At 36.1% G+C, this 17918-nt stretch overlaps 1 protein-coding gene across 6 annotated transcripts in view; it reads left to right on the top strand.

Annotated features, from left to right (window-relative positions):
- Positions 1-16867, top strand: part of LOC110022525 — a 39240-nt gene extending 22373 nt beyond the window's left edge. For all 6 annotated transcript variants that reach the window (XM_020721549.1, XM_020721540.1, XM_020721523.1 and 3 more), the window contains 4 exons: positions 11339-11442; positions 14975-15162; positions 15296-15495; positions 16420-16867. In XM_020721549.1, the coding sequence (XP_020577208.1) occupies positions 11339-11442; positions 14975-15162; positions 15296-15495; positions 16420-16620 (693 nt within the window). In that variant the 3' untranslated portion in view covers positions 16621-16867. The remainder of the gene's footprint in view (positions 1-11338; positions 11443-14974; positions 15163-15295; positions 15496-16419) is intronic.
- Positions 16868-17918: the final 1051 nt, after the last annotated feature.

Here is a 17918-nt window from a genome sequence, read left to right as displayed (position 1 = left end):
AATCAAAGCGAATGACTCAGCTGAAGGTGTAGAATTGTCGAGCATGATAAGTATCTTGCTTTCTTTCTGACGAATCTCGGTGAAAACAACACGAGCAGAAGGAAAGGATCTCAACTAAGAATACGACCCTGAACCTCGTCAAGGTCTTCTTTAAGGCCAACAAGCAATTGGAACATACGATCTTTTGGAAGAGGGATAAGTCTGCGGGAGAATCTCAAGTATAGTCATAGTACAAGTCGCATTTTATCTATAATGCAACAAGGTTATTTTAGTACCGAGCCACTATCCTTGACAAGGTTATTATAGTAACACTAGTTGAAGTGAGGAACATGTATGAATGACCACTTAAAGTCTGCATGAAGTTGATCAACCATGAAAAAACCATGGAGTTCTCCACTTGCCAAGCTCCATAAGCCGGATCAGTCTTTGGAGGCTCACGAACCACACCTATAAGGTAACCGAACTTCCCACATCCTTTGATGAATAAATACACCGCTAGGGACCATTAGAAAAAAGTTACTACCATTCAATTTATGGCTTATGATTAAGAAACTCATTTTGGTTTTCAATCATCTCGTCTGCAAGGGAGCGGAAATTAGAGTTGATCCTCCGGTGGAATCCAAAACACCTTCTGAAGATGGTTCAGAGTTGGAGGAATCCGCCATTACTTCCAACTGAGCCAAAGGGGATGTTGAGGTTTTGAGCCATCGATGAACTCTGGTAAGGTTACGATAGAGGATTGCAGGAAACTGCGGAACAACGGTAGTTGGTTAAGAGAACTGTGGCTGCTAGAGAATTGGAACCTGTGGATAAGTTCAGTAGAACAACAGGATCTTGCGAAGTGCCATAGAAGAGCGAGGCAGTGGGAACTTGAGGGACTTTGTGGAACAACATGATCTTACGAGAGAAGCACTGTAGAATAGCGGGACCTTTCGTGAACCAGAGGAGAAGCGTCGTAGAAGCTGCAGCTGTTGGAAACTGTGGTTGTAGTTCTCTTTAGAAGTGTCCTATAAGCGGATCGTAGGGAACCTGCGGACTAGAACCTGCTGACGGCTATGAGGTGCCGACTGCATGAACCGATAGGCCAATGACTGATGGATGTAGGGTTAGACTCTGATACCATGTTAAAATTCAGAATAAAACAACTCAATTTTATTGATAGAAGATGAAGTATTTAAACCCAATTACAATAGCTCAACAAAGGAAAGAAATAAAACCGAATAAAATGAATATGAAAGGAATAAAATAGAATAAAGCAAAAAAGTAAATACATAATGAGGAAATTAAAACTAATAGACAAGAAATAATACATAGAGATTTGATTGCCTTTAGAAATTTAATAATTTCATTATAATATTAGCTTAAATTAATATTTTTTCTCTATTTCATACTGAATAAGTCAGCTCATGAGCCAGCTTGAGCTCGAACTCAAAATCGATTAATTAATCAATCTCAAGCTCAAACTCAAGCCTAGAGTGGCTCGAGCACGATTCGTCTTTTTTGCACCCCTAAAATAAGACGTATGCCTTGGGGGCATTTTGCTTTGTGGCATTTGTGACACACCTCATTTTTGTTCTCGTGTCGTTCCGAGCACAACATTCTTACTTCGGCTTTGTTTCTCTGTCGAGTGTTGAAGTTTCGTCCAAGTATCAAGTGTCGTTCCAAGCACAACATTCTTATTTCTGTTGAAGCTCGCTTTGTTTCTCTATCTAGTGTCCATGCCAAAGCCTCTTCTTCTCAACTGTATTCTTCTTCGTCTTCGACCAAACTCTTCCATCGCTTTCCCTTCCACTCCATGATCTTCCCGTGAGTTGCAGACCCGCACTTGATTGGAATCTTCTTTGCTTTTCCTGTGGGTTTCCCATTAGCTTCCCAAATCTGATGATTGTATATATGATTTACTGTTTTGGTATAGGTGATATTTTCATAATATTTAAATTATATTGATTTTATATATTTTTAAGTTTGTTTGTAATGTATAAATATGTTTGAAATTTGGATTTAAATTATTTATGAGTTTTTAATTGCTTGTTTTGCGGCTTACGTCTCGTCCCGTCTCGCTAAGGAAAACCATCTTAATTCTAGATTTCCCCTTTTTAAACATTGACACAAACACACACACATCTTAGAATGAATTTTCTTTTTTAGGTATACGTGATATTTTCCTAATATTTAAATTAAACTGATTTATATTTTTTTAAAGATTGTTTGTAATGTATAGGCATGTTTGGAATTTGGATTTGAATTATTTATGACTTTTTAATAGTTTTGTTTTGAGGCTTACACCTCGCTAAGAAAAAATGCTTTAGCTCCAGAATTCGCCTTCCTCATCAAGCTTCTAAATTGATTTTTGAATCTGTGGTTCATCCCTCATGTCTGAACATTTGATGGTGGTCCACTGCTGAACTGAATCTAGCGTCTGAATAACTCTATGTTATCCTCCCGAGGTGGCACAAAAGAGCCTCATTTCTGACATACCGGGCCTCTCTCAGTAGGCCCAACTTAGGAAGGAGCCTATCTATCTGAAAAGTCCAAATTTAACTTATCTGGGGTTGTCGGATGTTTGGTGTCGGTTCCTTGGACTTTGAACCATCTTGAACCACCACTGTAAATTTTGTTGAAGTCTCCCTTATGCCCTCAGCTGGAGCTATGTGTTTTTCTTCCTCATTCATTGGAAGCTGATTCTTCTCCTTTGTGTCCTTACCTTCTACAGTATCAATTATGTCATTGCTCATTTTTTCAATAGTTCTCTGCTTAGTGAAATATATTATCCTCCTGATTGTGCAATCAACTTCAATATGTGTAAATCTGTGGCACTTGAAACACTTCCTTGTTGGGATGGATTTGAGAATGTGGATTGGTGTCCTCTGTTCTCTACTCCGAACTAGTGTCTCTTTGGGCGGGGTTAAATTCGATATTCCCCTAGGTGTACTCTGGCTATAAGATATTGGGGCTGAACTCTGCTTGTGAGATGTGGTGGTCGTCCGATGATGTAGTCTCTCCATTTATGAAGCTAGAGTCTGAATATTCGGTCTATAGTGAGCTGGTAGGAATTGACGCTATATCTCTCGTTTCATCTTTGACCAAGTAGTGATCTTGTCTTTTCCTTTACGTTGGCGTAGGTATTCAGATTTTGCCACAAAAAAATTTCACTCTTATTTAACTTGCTGGCGGTCAACCATTCCATCCTGTGGGACATCCTGACACTAAAAAATATTTTCCAAGGTTCAGATCCATGAGATGAACTTGTCCAGATCCATGTGGTCGTCAAAATATGACAAATTTATCTTTACTTGAGGTTTGGGTATGGGTAGGTGGAAGGAGGTGTGTAAGGGTGACGTAAGGCGGGAAATTTTTTTTTTAGTGGAGATAGGTTTGGGTATGGGTAGGTGGAAGGAGGTGTGTAAGGGTGATGTAAGGCGGGAAAATTTTTTTTAAGTGGAGATAGGTTTTGGTATGATGGATGCTAGAAACCCTTGAATAGGGCTCAGGTTAGGTTAGCTTTGATACCAAATGATATCGGAGTTAATGCTTACAATCTACACACATGAAAAAAAAAATACAACAATGCAACGCAAGCAAACACCACTAAAGTGCATCCTAAGGGTGGTGGAAGTTGGCTAGGTGGATCAGAATGACTGACGGGTGTGGCGAAAACAAAGGAATACTGGTGACAATGAGGGGGAAGTGCATAACTGCAAGGATAACAAGTATGGTTGTTGTCATGGATGGTAACAACGAGGAGTTGGGGTGGGCAGTCGCAGAACAGTAGGAAAAAGATGTTCCTTGGCTGCCCTGGGCGGCAACGATACGGTGGGAGGGCTAGAACAATAGGGCAACAAGAGGTTTGGGCGACAACTATGCCAGATGGAAGGGGAGGTGGCTGAGAGGCTGTAGGAAAACATGAACTGAAATGCTGTCCTGGGCGGCTGCAATAATGAAGGGTGACCGGGAGTGATGTGGGGAGGATGCGGAAGTCGATAGAGAAGATAAACACCACCTCGGGGAGGGATACAGTCGGAACACCACCCAAACTCTCAGATACAACCCTCGAAAGGAGAAAACAGACGCCGGCGGCTATTCTAAACAAAACCCACCCGAAAACCCACCCTAAAGTCCCATGAAAATGGTTTATAATAATAGGATAACTAACAGTGGGCCCAGGAACCAACTGACACTCCCGAAACAAAGAAAAACCTGGACTAGCTCGGTCTAGGCGAGCAGATGGGTTGTGAGAGTAGTGTTACTATAGCAGTATTGTAGCAATGATCACAAGGATCACAAAACCTTCTTCTATTCCGCTCCCGCATCAGAATCAATCTCGTACTAAAGGCTAATGGATCACACATGAAGATTTTATGATGAAAACTTCAGATCTACTTAAATAATTTCATAGTTTTGGCTTCTTGAAGGCAAGTTCTTTTTGGTCATTAGGAGTAGATGCAATTATTTGATCCAAACCTGTACTCATTACCGGATCTAGTTCTAGATTAAATATGCGTTTATAAATTTCAATTTATATTTATTTGTTAGGGTTATCTTATTTAAAATAAAATTAGAATCCTTTTCAATACCCTTCCCTTTATATTTAGTAAGTTGATGGGATTTGATTTGAATTTTAATTATTTGAGAGGATCAACTTGGAATTTAAGTTGGAAACCCTTTTTCTTTAAATATAATTACGAGGATGCTATGTTTTATTTATTGAAAATAAGAATTTTCTACAACTCTTTTAGATTACATTCTTTCTTAACCCGGATATTGCCAAGCACTATTCTCAATCCCTCATTCAATCTCTCTTTCATGAGTGACATGATTCCCATGGTATTCAATTTGTCTAAACAGTAACAGACGCTATCGCTTCATTTTCCTTATAATCGTGAGCTCCCTCTCTCGATTCTCTCACATTCAAAGGGAGAATAAGCTCTACATGTACAAGATCTCCATTAAGGCATCTTCATCTTTAACTAAGATAATATTTTCTTCATTTGTATTTCATTTAAATTGATCACTACATCTAAATCTGTAGTTGCAGTTTTGGCTGTTATTATTTCTTTTTTGCAATAATTCTAGTTTTTTTTTGTGCATCACTAATCTTTTATGCCCATTCGTCCAACAACCTGTCTTTTTTTATTTCGTTCTATTTCATGCCTCCAAAAATTTCTATTGTATCTTCTTTGTGCAAATAACTATTTTAGCCCACATTAAATTTGGTTAAACTGTGTATTTCTAAGTTCTTTTAATAATTTATCGTAAATGATTAAAAAGTTGCTTCTTCTTGGCAATTTTAATGAATATGCTTTCATTTCATTTGATAATCATTTCTCAAAAGATTTCCCAAAAGTGGAATATGTTTCCATCATGAGTGAAGAACGTAAGCAAGTCATAAGATCACGTTGCTTTTGATTCTTACCTTTTTTTTATATAGATATTTAATATATTCCTTATTAAGCAATTGAGCCCATTGACGAAATCCGACCAACATGAAAAATATAGCTTACTTTTATTTTAAATAGAGGGCCAAGGGGTTTGAATTTACCTTTTCGAATTGGCTATTATGGTGGGGCCCATGCTATGCAGCTTTGTCCAAGAACTTTTGAGGCTTTAGAGGTGTGGATTGATGGTGGGCTTTGCAACTCATATTATTTCATTTCGTAGTAACGATGAGTTTTTATGAAGTTATTGAAATGCTCATTGCTTAATGATGAACTATGTGGAGGTATTTTGAAGGCCTAATGATCATATGGTCAGAGATGTCCGTCGAAATGGCAGCCATGATGATTCTTCATGGTTTTTTTTTTTCAAGTCGCATTCATATATTATAATGACATATAGGTGTTCGGTGGCCACAAGGTAACTTTAAAAAACGCCTTATTTTCAACTAGCACCCACCAATGATGATGGTAGATTCTCTTTACAATGAACGTTGTGGAGGTCATTTGAATGCTTGCCATCTCACGTGAAGAGATGGTGAGAAAAATGGCAGCCGTGTCTTTTCTCCATGCTTATTTTTTAAATCCCATTCATATATTATATGACAAATAGGTGGTTGTTGTCTACCATGTAACTTTAAAAACACCTTGGTTGTCGTTAGCCCACCCTCCCAAAGCTTAGGGCCTTACCTGTGGGAGAGTGGTCCAGAGTTCTTTTTAGCATTATTTAAATATGATATTATAGTTTTCTTAGGGATGTGTTTTCATGCACTCTCCACTCCATGAGAACCTTTAGGGGACCTTAGAAGAACTTCAGTAGCCTTTCAACACACATTTAAATCACCCAACATACGTTTATCTCAATTCCTATTCAAATATAGTCGCATACCAACGCCTTGTGGTTATATCCTCATCAACTTGATTTATCGTTCAAGCTAATTCTTCTTCAGCTCCTAGTCAAACCTTAACCAGTCTTATCATGTCTCTTTCTGATTCTTGTTTGATTATGATTTTAATGTTAATAATTGCTAAGTAATCTATCATAAAATCTGATATTATTGGGCAACACATTGGACACAGAGAGTTGTGACCATCTGCTGAAGGTACGAGATCCTCTGCATCCATCTATTTGCAATAACACTCCACATCCAAAAACTTTGGAGTATTGGAACAAAAAATGAGCTATGAGAAGCCATTAGTGGAAGAAGCCCTGTTTCTAACCTCAGCAAGAGCAGGAGAAGAAGCTTTCTTCCCATCCCGACAAGAACAAATGAAACTAGCTCCTTGCCATCCAAGGCAAAGCACATAAAAGGAAACAGCGATGCAAAGTCAAGCCATCACAAATGTAATAGTAGAGCTAGAAGATGATTTACATCTCTAACTACTTGAAGATTCATATTGCTTCTAAGATGAGAGTATTGATTTAGGAGCTATCAACTTAATTCTAAAGCAAATTTAACAGGGTCTGTGAAATAACTACCTTAAAAGGCACACTACAAAGGAGATAGTAATGCAAGATCCAAGTAAATTACAACCCAAAATATTCAAACTTACAATATTCTCTGAACAAAATAGATAAATCTTTGCTTTTGATAAGGAGGTGCTCTTACCCTTTAAGTTATTATATAGGCATTCATAGTTATCCTTCTTCTAATCCTTCTTCTAAGTAGATGCCTTGACTTTAGGAGGGATGGCTAAAATCAAGGATAATCATTCAATCATACTCGCTTATTCTCTTCTATAAATGCCTAGGTTGTGTTAGTGTTTTCGTTAAATTCAATCATTTAAGTAAATTTTGAATCTAAGAAATTCCCCTCTTATTTTCTCTCTCCAACTTTTGCATTCTTAGTAGGTAATAAAACTATATGTTTTCCATCATTCTGGAAAGAATAAGTGTGTTTGAACCTGTCGTGTTGAGTCTTACGATCAAACTGCCAAGGTCTACCTAACAGAATGTGACAGACGCCACATCGCACCATACTTATTTGTGTAGCTGGTCTTTGATGGAGAAATCAACTAGACATTGTTGATCCACACATCTCTTTTTTTCTTCAGCCATATAAGAGAATATGGTTGGGGATGCTTTTGTGGCCAATCTTAACATTTTTTACCATGAGCGTGGACACCATGTTCTCGCATCTCCTACCGTCGATGATTAGGTTGCTGACCTTCCCCTTGATGGTGCGCTTGGTGCGAAAAATATTATGCCTTAACCAAGATTGATCCCACTCGGGCTCGGATTGCAGTATTCGTCGTACGATTAGTGCTTCTCCTCCTTCGTGGAGCTGAAGCACTTCTTCTGGACTCTCCTCTGATTTCCACCATCAAAGCAACAACTTCTATTATATAGCAAAACTTGTTGCCCTGACTAAAAATTTTTAGTAAGAATCCATTGATCATGCCACATCTTCATCTTTTCTTCATAAACTTTGGCACTCTCATAAGATTCATTATCTCTTCAAGCTCATGTAATTGCAAAAACCTTTTCACTAGCATCTTTCAAATTATAATTGAACTCTTTAATCGCCCAATATGCTTTATGTTCAAGTTCAACTGGTAAGTGACAAGCTTTCCCAAATATTAGTCTATATGGGGACATTCTTATAGGAGTTTTGTATGCAGTCCTATAAGCCCATAAAACATAGTCAAGTTTGACTGACCAATACATTTTTGTTGGATTTACAGATTTTGCCATAATTCTTTTAATTTCCCGATTAGATAATTTAGCCAAATCACTTGTCTGAGGATGATAAACAGTATCAATCCTATGATTTATATGATATTTCTTTAATAACTTCTCCATTATGGCATTTCTGAAATGACTTTCCCCATCAGTAATGATAACTCTCATCATCTCAAATCTACAAAATATGTTCCTTTCAAAAATTTTGCAACACTTTGAGCATCACATCGAGGTAAAGCAACAACTTCTATCCATTTGGATACATAGTCCACTGCTAAGAGAATATATAAATTTCCATCTGACTGGCACTGTATTGGAGGAACTACCTTTCTTTGGCTTCTTTCCGCTCCGATCTGTCTTATCAATCTCTTGTCCTATTCTATTATTTTCTCCCGAGGTACCCTTGTCGGCTGTAGAAGTTGTAGATGACTTCTTAGCTGAAGGTGGTGGCCTGAACGATGACTGTTGCCTGCTTTGCTTCTATTGCCTCTCTACCTTCAAGGCTACTGTCTGGACATCCCCCAACATCCAGTATGGTTGTAGTCGTACCACATTGCTAATGGCGGGCTTTAGGTCTCCTAGATATTTGGTGATCACGTGCTCCTCTAGTTTTGTTAGCTTGCACTTTAGCTACAGGTGGTCGAACTGAGTCTTGAACTCAACTGATAGATCTAGTTGTTGCAAGTTGTGGAGTTTCAAAAACATGCCTCGGCGATACTGTGGTGAGAGGTATTTCTTTTGCATTGTCTTCTTCACATTTTCCCACAGTTATCTTTCACTTCGTTCTCTCCTCCCCTGTCTTCGTAGATTTTCCCACCATAAGGAGATATTCTTCTTTAAATTAATTGTAGCTAGCTTTACTCACTGTCCTCTGGTACGTTCTTATACTTGAAGATTCATTTGACTGATTGCAGCGGGTTGATAAACTCATCGAGTTCCATGCTTCCCTCCAACTCTGGAAGGTCCATCTTGATGCCAGTCCTGCTGACCTCCATAAGGGGTTTCTTCTCTCGGCTTCTTTTGATATTGGATACCAAAGCTGCGCGACTGATGTTCTGTCACTGTGATCTTCCCAGTGGAACAGATTAATCTCCTCCTCCGTGTCTTCCCTTCGACTCTCTCGATCACGATCGAAGGTAATCTCTTCCTGGTTTCCGTCATCCAACTATGCTAATCTTCATTGTAGTCAACAGATTTCTCGTTGAATCTCTTTCCGGGTTGAGTATGGTGCATCTCTCCGTGGTGGCATAGTTAGGGTTGAGAATTAGAAGGAAAAAAATTGATGCAGGTGAATTGGGTAGGGGCTGATGTTGGGAAACCCTAGGATAGTACTAGGGTTGAGCTATCTCTGATATCAAATGATAACGGAACTAGTAGGAAGAATAGTGGGACACAAAAACAAACTTTTATTAATATAGAAATACGATTATAATACGACTCAAATAGAAAGGAAATACAATAATAGATGAATCCCCTGGTTTGGGATGTAGGAGAATGTTTGAAGACGGTGGTGACGTCAGTGGGGTGGTAGGTCAAGGTGAGAAAGGTTGAGTGGTTGTTTGGGTAAATTGTCATGGTGTTTGGTTGGTTGTAGGTAGGTAGGACAAGGTTGTGGGGGAAGTAAAAGTGGCGGTAGAGTGGTGGAGGCGTATGAGGGTGGTAGGTAGCTAGCGAAGAGGTAGGAAAAGGGGTCGGTGAGAAGAAGCAAAGGATAATGGAAGTTTATAACACCGCCCCGGAGTAGAATACAACCGAAACACCATCTGTCATCAGATACAACTCTAACAAGAGGGAAGAGATTCCATACAGAAGATTAGAAGACTCCATTAGAACTGCCTCCCACACACAGGGGACAACTAATTATAGCCTTTCACTTCTACACAAAAAGGAGGGGAGTGGGAAGGTAAGAAGAATCCAAAAGAAAACTCTTCCAGAAGAAGACGGGTGTTGAAGGTAAGTGAAACAGCCATTGGATCGCGATTCGCCATCCACCTCTTTCTCCTTCGCGCGTTGCTATCTTGTCCCGCCCTGCTATTCGGCGAAGCTTTGTGGGACTTCTGTCCCTCGAGATAGAAGCGCCCCAGGTTCGGGGCGCTTTAAGCACCCGCACTCGTTGCGTCATGGAATATATGTAAAAATTGAAGTTTAGGAGTTAAGATATGTAAATAAATAAGAATTGATTGTTATGTATATAAAACTTTCTTCTCAATATTGTTTTGTGCTTCAACTTCTTAATCCCAGTATTTGCAGTTGATGCTTATTAGTGGCATAATAACAAGATCCAACCTGAGACTGTGTTTATGAGCATGTTATTTACGCAGCTAGAATCGGTTGTGCTGCATTTTATTAACATCTGTTATTTGTTGGTGGACAAATGACGTTGCAAAATAATAAACTCATACACTCTTGTTGAAGTGTTAAGTGATTTCAAGGTCTATGTGAAATGTTCAATTGAAAATTCAATTAAATTTTATGAACGCATCCAAAAATTAAATAATGAATATACCTAGCAGAAATTGGAGCAAGTGCAACCAAGAACCATCAATAAGAATCGAAAGTAAAGATTGGAAGGCATTTTTATCCAGATCTATTTACCTGAGTGACCATCGATCAACAAATTAACATGACTGAATAGTTTGGATGATCCTTAAAAGGCAATCTTAGGTTAGAATAAATTTGGGTATTGTTAGCATTCATATTTGATAGAAATACCTGTGTAAAATGCAATTGAGAGAATGCTAAGTTTGGTCTTGGTAGCATTCACACTGGATAGAAATACTTATGTAAAATGTGTTCAAATTGAGAGAATGTCACTTTACAAGATTTTGACCATTTTGACAATTGGCAATTTTATGTTGTTCCTTTCAAATATAATTTGTTGATGAGCTGTTTTGTTTCTGAGTATGGATGCTTATCAAGCTGTGTAATTTTTTTTTCTTTTCATTTATATGAAAAAGAACACACCTTGCACACAAGTTTCCCACCATCTATGGGTTATGAAGAGTACTTGATACATTGAGCTTTATTCCTACTAACGAAGACGTTCATTTCATTGTGCCAATACATGATTCTGAGGTTAAACGGATGGCTTCCAAACTCTTGCACCTTTGCTTACCCTCCACTTCTTTTATACTGTTAATGATATTTTAGATAGCCAAGAGTTTTTTAAATTTTTTACGCTACCTAAAAAATGAAACTTCTAATTATATACGCTATTGTTTAGGTGCCCAAGTTATTGCTACATAGACTTTTCCCAAATGCCCGATTTTCTCTTTGGGTAGATGGGAAACTGGAGCTTGTTGTTGATCCGTACCAAGTCCTGGAAAGGTAAAATCAAGATTCATGTCGCATTGGTTTTAATAAAATATTTACTTTAATGTCACAATCTTTATTGTGTGCTTGTAAGTTTTGTCCTTCTTAATTATATATTTTACATTTGTTTTAAGCGATTTATCGTCTTTCTGCATTAACTACTCACAAGTTACAGCATCGTACATGGATTTATCTTATTTTACTTGCCTCCATGTGATATATCTTGTTTTTCTTGCCTCCATGTAATTGAATAAAGTATCAAATGGCGAACCTTTTGTGGAATGCCTAGTGCACTTTTAAGGATGCCTAGTGCAATGCTGCTAATTAACTTTTTGATTTGGGACATCAACTATACAAACTTGGATCTCATTACTTTTCATATGTGGCTAACTTATTCTCAGAGATCACATTTCTCCAATTTAGTTCCTCAACTATACAAAATTGACCTCAATTTTGTCTGAGGGATTATTTTGGATCAATTTTGTATAGTTGAGTGACTAAATTAAAGAAATGTAAAACTCATAAGACTAAATTGGTCACATTGAGACTAAACTGGAATTTTAATTGTTTGTGAGGAGATTAAGATTGCCCTTTTTCTTTTTATAGGCTTGTACTATCTTCAAACTCAAGATGCACTATTAATTTTCTTTAAAACATGAATTTTACTTATGAATTATGCTTATTTTATTTATATTATGATTTAATCATTTCTCATGTATCGTATTTCATCTGTTTTCTTTCTAAATTAACTGTTCCTTAAGCGTGTGTGTGGGGGGGGGGGGGGGGGGGAGATGATGAGGTGCTATATAGCAATCCTCTTAAAATTGAACTTTTACTTGTACATTTTTTTATCTAATTGGGATGATTCTGCAGCAGTAGTTATGCTGCCTTAATGTAATTTGGAAAGCCCAATAATAAATTATAGAAAAGCCTCTCAAGAAATATAGTGGTGAGATTGCATACACCATCCATCTACCAGCACGCCTTTTTTAAATTTTATCTATCTAAGAAATATATTCTAAATATCATCGGCTGAACCCAACTCTTAAGAGAGAAACTGAAGAGTTCCTTTTAAATCTTGGTGCAGGTATAACAAGATAGTTATGGAATTATATACCTAGGTTTTGTGAGGAGTTTATGGATCTTTAGTTTTTAGGTAGATGAAGTGCTCGGGAAATAAAAAGATAAAAGTTAGAACTAGGATTTCTTATACAAAATAATTAAGAATCTATCATGAAACCATTAAGAGGTCTCTGTTCCTTACTAGTGTTTTTGATAGAGAAAGAAATTCTGTCTAGATCTGCCGGCAAAGAGAGAGCAGGAGTTGCACCTAGGATTGCATCCAAGGGTCGTGAATTAGATAAAGCGGGAGTTACCAAGTAAAACTTAAATTTATCTAAAAAAACATCTCATGTGCAAGGATTAAAAAAAAAAGAAAAAAAAATCCGATCTTCATCAGGTGATCGATTCCTCATTGGATTTCTTGGATAAATTTCATTGTTATCATTTCTTGTTGTTGATGAAGATGATGAGGACCTCCAATGATGTAGATTATTCTTTTATTGATAATCATGGTTTTGTATGATCTATGAACCATGGTGTAAGGTCAAATTCTAATTATATTAACATAGAGTTCTAACATTAATTATAAATGTTGAAGAGGTCTCCCTTTTTCATGTTGTTGAGGAAATATCTATCACTCTTTTATGGGTGGCTTTTAGTAGGTTATGTTTGCACTATTTAAATCAATCCGTTATATTATTCTATTTGAGTTTTATTTTTGGTACATCTTTGCAAGTAGATGTTGCGATGTCTCTCATCTTTTTAAGCCTTTGATGGCTATGGCCTTTGTAGAAATTGATGTTATTTTTATGTTTCAAAAGGAAATGTAGATTAGCACATTTTCTCACGGTTATTGCTGGAAAGTTGAATTTGAAGGCATCCCCACAACTGCTCATTCTACACAACATTTGTTCACAATTGTTTTGATTGTTTCAGGGCTCATTTGAATTTAAGAAAATTACACACACACACACAGATATACCAAATCCTAGTAGCTTTGGTATCCAATATCAAAAGAGACCGAGAGAAGGAACCCTTTATGGAGGTCAGTAGGACTGGCATCAAGATAGACCTTCCAGAGTTGGAGGGAAGCATGGAACTCGATGAGTTTATTAACTTGCCGCAATCAATTTGAATGAATCTTCAATTATAAGAACATACCAGAGGACTACAATTAATTTAAAGAAGAATATCTCCTTATGGTGGGAAAATCTACGAAGACAAAGGAGGAGAGAAGTGAAAGATAACTGTGGGAAAAGGTGAAGAAGACGATGCAAAAGAAATACCTCTCACCACAGATCGCCCGGACATGTTCCTGAAACTCCACAACTTGCAACAACGAGATCTATCAGTTGAGGAGTTCACGACCCAATTCGGCCACCTGTTGCTAAAGTGCAAGCTAACAGAACTAGAGGAGCACATGATCGCCAAATATATTTCTATTTGTTCATGAATATTACTTTCAATACAAAAATATTCAATCCAAACAGTGTCAAATGGTGTCCAAATCAAACCTGAAAGGGCTTAATCTGATCGTCTCAACTAGTTAAATACGGTAGTGCAATCCGTCTTGTGAAACGATCTATCGATATAAAAAAAATTTACGTGGATGAATTTTTTCAGCATAAAAGTACGCTCGCGCAAATTTCTCGTAAAATCTTTATGATTTAAAGATGACATGTGTGCATGCATAACCATTTTTGACGATGAAAACAATACAACACAACTCAAAATTGAGTAGAAATAATGGCATGAAGCAACTTACATGTGTAATAGTAATTTATTGATTGGTACCACCACTAAGTGGTCGAGATTGACTAAGCATGGTCACAGATGTGTTGCACAATAACGATGACAATAAATGGACCCCAACAAGTGTGTTATGTCTATAAGTCACAATACACTTGTTGCCTTCATATCATATACTTGAGAAATGAATTGGTCAGGTATATCTTAACATAATTTCATCATTCAAAATGTCAACTCAAAAAGTCAATCCATAAATTGAGGTGACCGAATCACATGGTAGAGGATAAATTTGTGTATCTTTGGGTTGGTCTCTTAGTGAATGTCTTTTCCAAGTGGTGAGTGTGTTGGGTGTCTATATGAATGATCAAGCCAAACATGTCATATCTTGACATGAACCGACTCGTCAAAAATGTAAGAAATGATAATTTGGTTGAACGGTCCTGAGATAAATAAACCAAAGTATCAATATTGTGATTTAGTTGAGCTGAGCATATCGCGACATGAGATGCCTAAAGAACAATAAGAAAATGGCGTTCTGATCGAGCAGGGCATATCCTGACATTAATCGACCAAAGTGGTTTCAAAGAGATATTGCAATTGAACCAGGCATAAAATGACATGAACTGACTAAACAACCAAATATAAAAAAAAAGGCTTTAAATTCTCAAGAGAAAATATGGATGGCATGATTGGACATATTATCATACTGATTCTTTATATGCCTCTGGTCCTACAGGTTCTTATGGCGGAGGCATGCCAGTTTTGCTATATCCCGGCACTATAGACGCTTCGATGTTTTTGAGGAAGCAGAGGCCAATAAAGCTGCAGGAAAATATAATAATGCTTCCATTGATTATCAAATAGAATTTTATAAGAGGGAAGGCCTGACTCATTATTCGGAGCTAAAACTCCCCATTACTAGCGGTAAGTGTCCAATATCTTGAGCGCTTGCGATGGCTAATCTGAGAAGACTCTATTTATTTCTATTTATTATTATCATTGTTATTATTTTACTATTCTGAGAAGAGTGACACTGTTTAATTGCTTCTTTTTGCAGATGTACCTGAAGGCTGTGTGATCATTAGAGAACATATTCCGATAACCAATCTCTTCACCTGCATCTGGTTCAACGAAGTTGATCGTTTCACGTCCAGAGACCAACTCAGTTTTAGCACTGTTAGGGACAGAATCAGGCTGAAAGTGAATTGGACTGTGGACATGTTTATGGACTGTGAAAGGCGGAATTTTGTCATTCAGGTACGACATATTTATGATTGTAGCAGTTATGCTGTAATTTTGTAGAGCATTTTTTATATGAGGGCCATTTACATACATACCACATAATTGATAGGTATTTATATATATAACACCTAAACTTTTACATTTATAAAACTCAAATCTTTCACATCACATAAAAAATACACTAACTTTTAAAAAGTGAATCACACCTTTTGAAGCATATAGGTAAAATGGTATAAAATGTAAGACTAAAGTTTGGATTTTAGACGTGTAAATATCTATGAATTGTGTAGTATTCATGCAAATCTTCATTTCAATATTTCTGTAGCAAAGAAAGGAAAGCAGAAAATACAAAAAAAATTGGGCCATTTAGGTATGTTCCACATAATTTTTATCTATTTACATATTTAACATATAAACTTTCATATTTGCATGGGCAGAACTCAGTTTTAACATCATATAAAAAGTATCATTATTACTAACTTTAAAAAAGTAAATTGCACCTTTTTTGTATAAATTTATGACAGCAAAATATTATAAAAAATATCAAACTTCAAGTGTTTAATCTATAAATACATAGGGGTGTATGGTATGTATGTAAATTTTTGAAATACAAAATGATAAGCGAAAGAGTTGGATGCAAATGGCCTCACATTAAAGATTCAATGAATGAAAAAAGGAAGATACCAGGCAATTCTTATGTATTTACATATCCACCCTTTAATTTTTATTTATACGACGCCTCACCAATGCATGAAAATGTGTGTTTCTCATTTTAAAAGTTAAAACAGTGATATTTTCTTATGTGATATGAAAGATTTGGGTGGCATAAATATAAAAAAGTAAAGTTTGTGTTAGATAAGTAAACACACACATAAGACCGAAACACAAGCTAAACGAGTTGGTCTAGGCCATTATTCATTTCTTAAGTGTAAATTGCAGGCTTACCATAGAGACTTGCTAGAGCAGAGGAAAGCACTTGCTGCTTTGAGAAAGTCTCCCCCATTAATGCCCACAAAAGATTCACCCATTAAACCTGCTCTTCAGAATGGATTTCCAAGACCTCCATTGAAGAAACTCCCACTCAGGCACAAGAAATCCAGTTCCAGAAGCCATCATCGCCCAAAGGCTCTTAATTCATAAGACCACGGTTCAATCTCACAGGCTTAATTTTAGTTTGAATTTGGGGTGGGAGGTTAGGTTTACTATAGAGCTTATTTGCAGTGAAGAATAAGTTGTAATTTTTCTGTTTATTATTTCTTTTTTGGGGTTCAGAAATCATTGTTTTCTATTCATTTTTTTTATGTAAATAACCCATTGAAAAATAAATAGTATCTGAGAGCTGGTCTGCTTTTTCCTAAAGAAACCGTATTACATCAAATTTTGTTTAAGAGGAAGACTGCATCTTGCTATAATTTGTCCAATACTGTTTTGGTTCACTGTAGTAAAATGAAATTTATATTTGCAGTTTTTTTCTCCAGAAGTTTACAGTATCCTCAATTTGTTATTAGGGATGTTTACATGGATCTTTTTGTGCTTGCAAAACAAATATTTATGTCATTTCTTTTCAAGTTGAATTCCTTGTGATCAGTGTGTATTAGAATACTGGGAATATGATAGAATTGAAACACTTCAATAAAGGATGTTTAGGCGTTTGAAAATGCTCATAAAGAAGATTATTTGCTGCAGTCAGAGACTTTGGATGTAGCTCAACATTAATTTTATTTTATTTTTAGTCATTCTATTAATGATTTGAAATTGTTCAACATTCGTTGTAAATTTATGGTTTCTTAAATAATCCACTTATATTTCATTAACTTAGTTTGCTATTTTATTATTTAGCATTATTAGGTTTGCTTGGCTTATTAATTGATTGATTAGTTAAGCAAGAAAACTTGATATGAATAAATTTTTTAAACTGAATTATAAACGGAGCTGAACACAAATAATTTCAAGTAGAAATAAAAAAAAAATTATATATATCATTTACAAAATAATGTATTATACATAATTGTTTCTAAATTTAAATCAATCCACTATATAATTTTATATTTTTATTGTATATAAATGATGAAGGCTTGAATTTAAACATCTTAAATTCATTTTTTTTAAGGAGTTTGAACATTAATTCAAGCAGTTTTTTTGATTCAAACTTGGCTGGCTCACTTTACACCCAACTATATAATTCTTTATATATTATTTCTTATAATTGATGATTTAATTTTTATGCAACAATAATAAATTTTACAAAGCACTTTTTTTTTTTGATGTATTATGAGTGTTAATGTTCTGTGAAAATATGTATTTAAAAAATTGGACATGTAGAACTTACTAATTGCAATTTTATTTGCATGATATATACTGTCTAAATTTTAAATTTTCTATAATAGCAAAAAAAACATAAGCTTGAGAAAAGTCAACGTTACAACAACATTTAGTTA

Source organism: Phalaenopsis equestris, unplaced genomic scaffold, assembly GCF_001263595.1.
Source record: "Phalaenopsis equestris unplaced genomic scaffold, ASM126359v1 Scaffold000002, whole genome shotgun sequence".
Lineage (NCBI taxonomy): Eukaryota > Viridiplantae > Streptophyta > Magnoliopsida > Asparagales > Orchidaceae > Phalaenopsis > Phalaenopsis equestris.
Note: the sequence above shows the minus strand (reverse complement) of the source record. Positions and strands in the feature narration are given on the sequence as shown.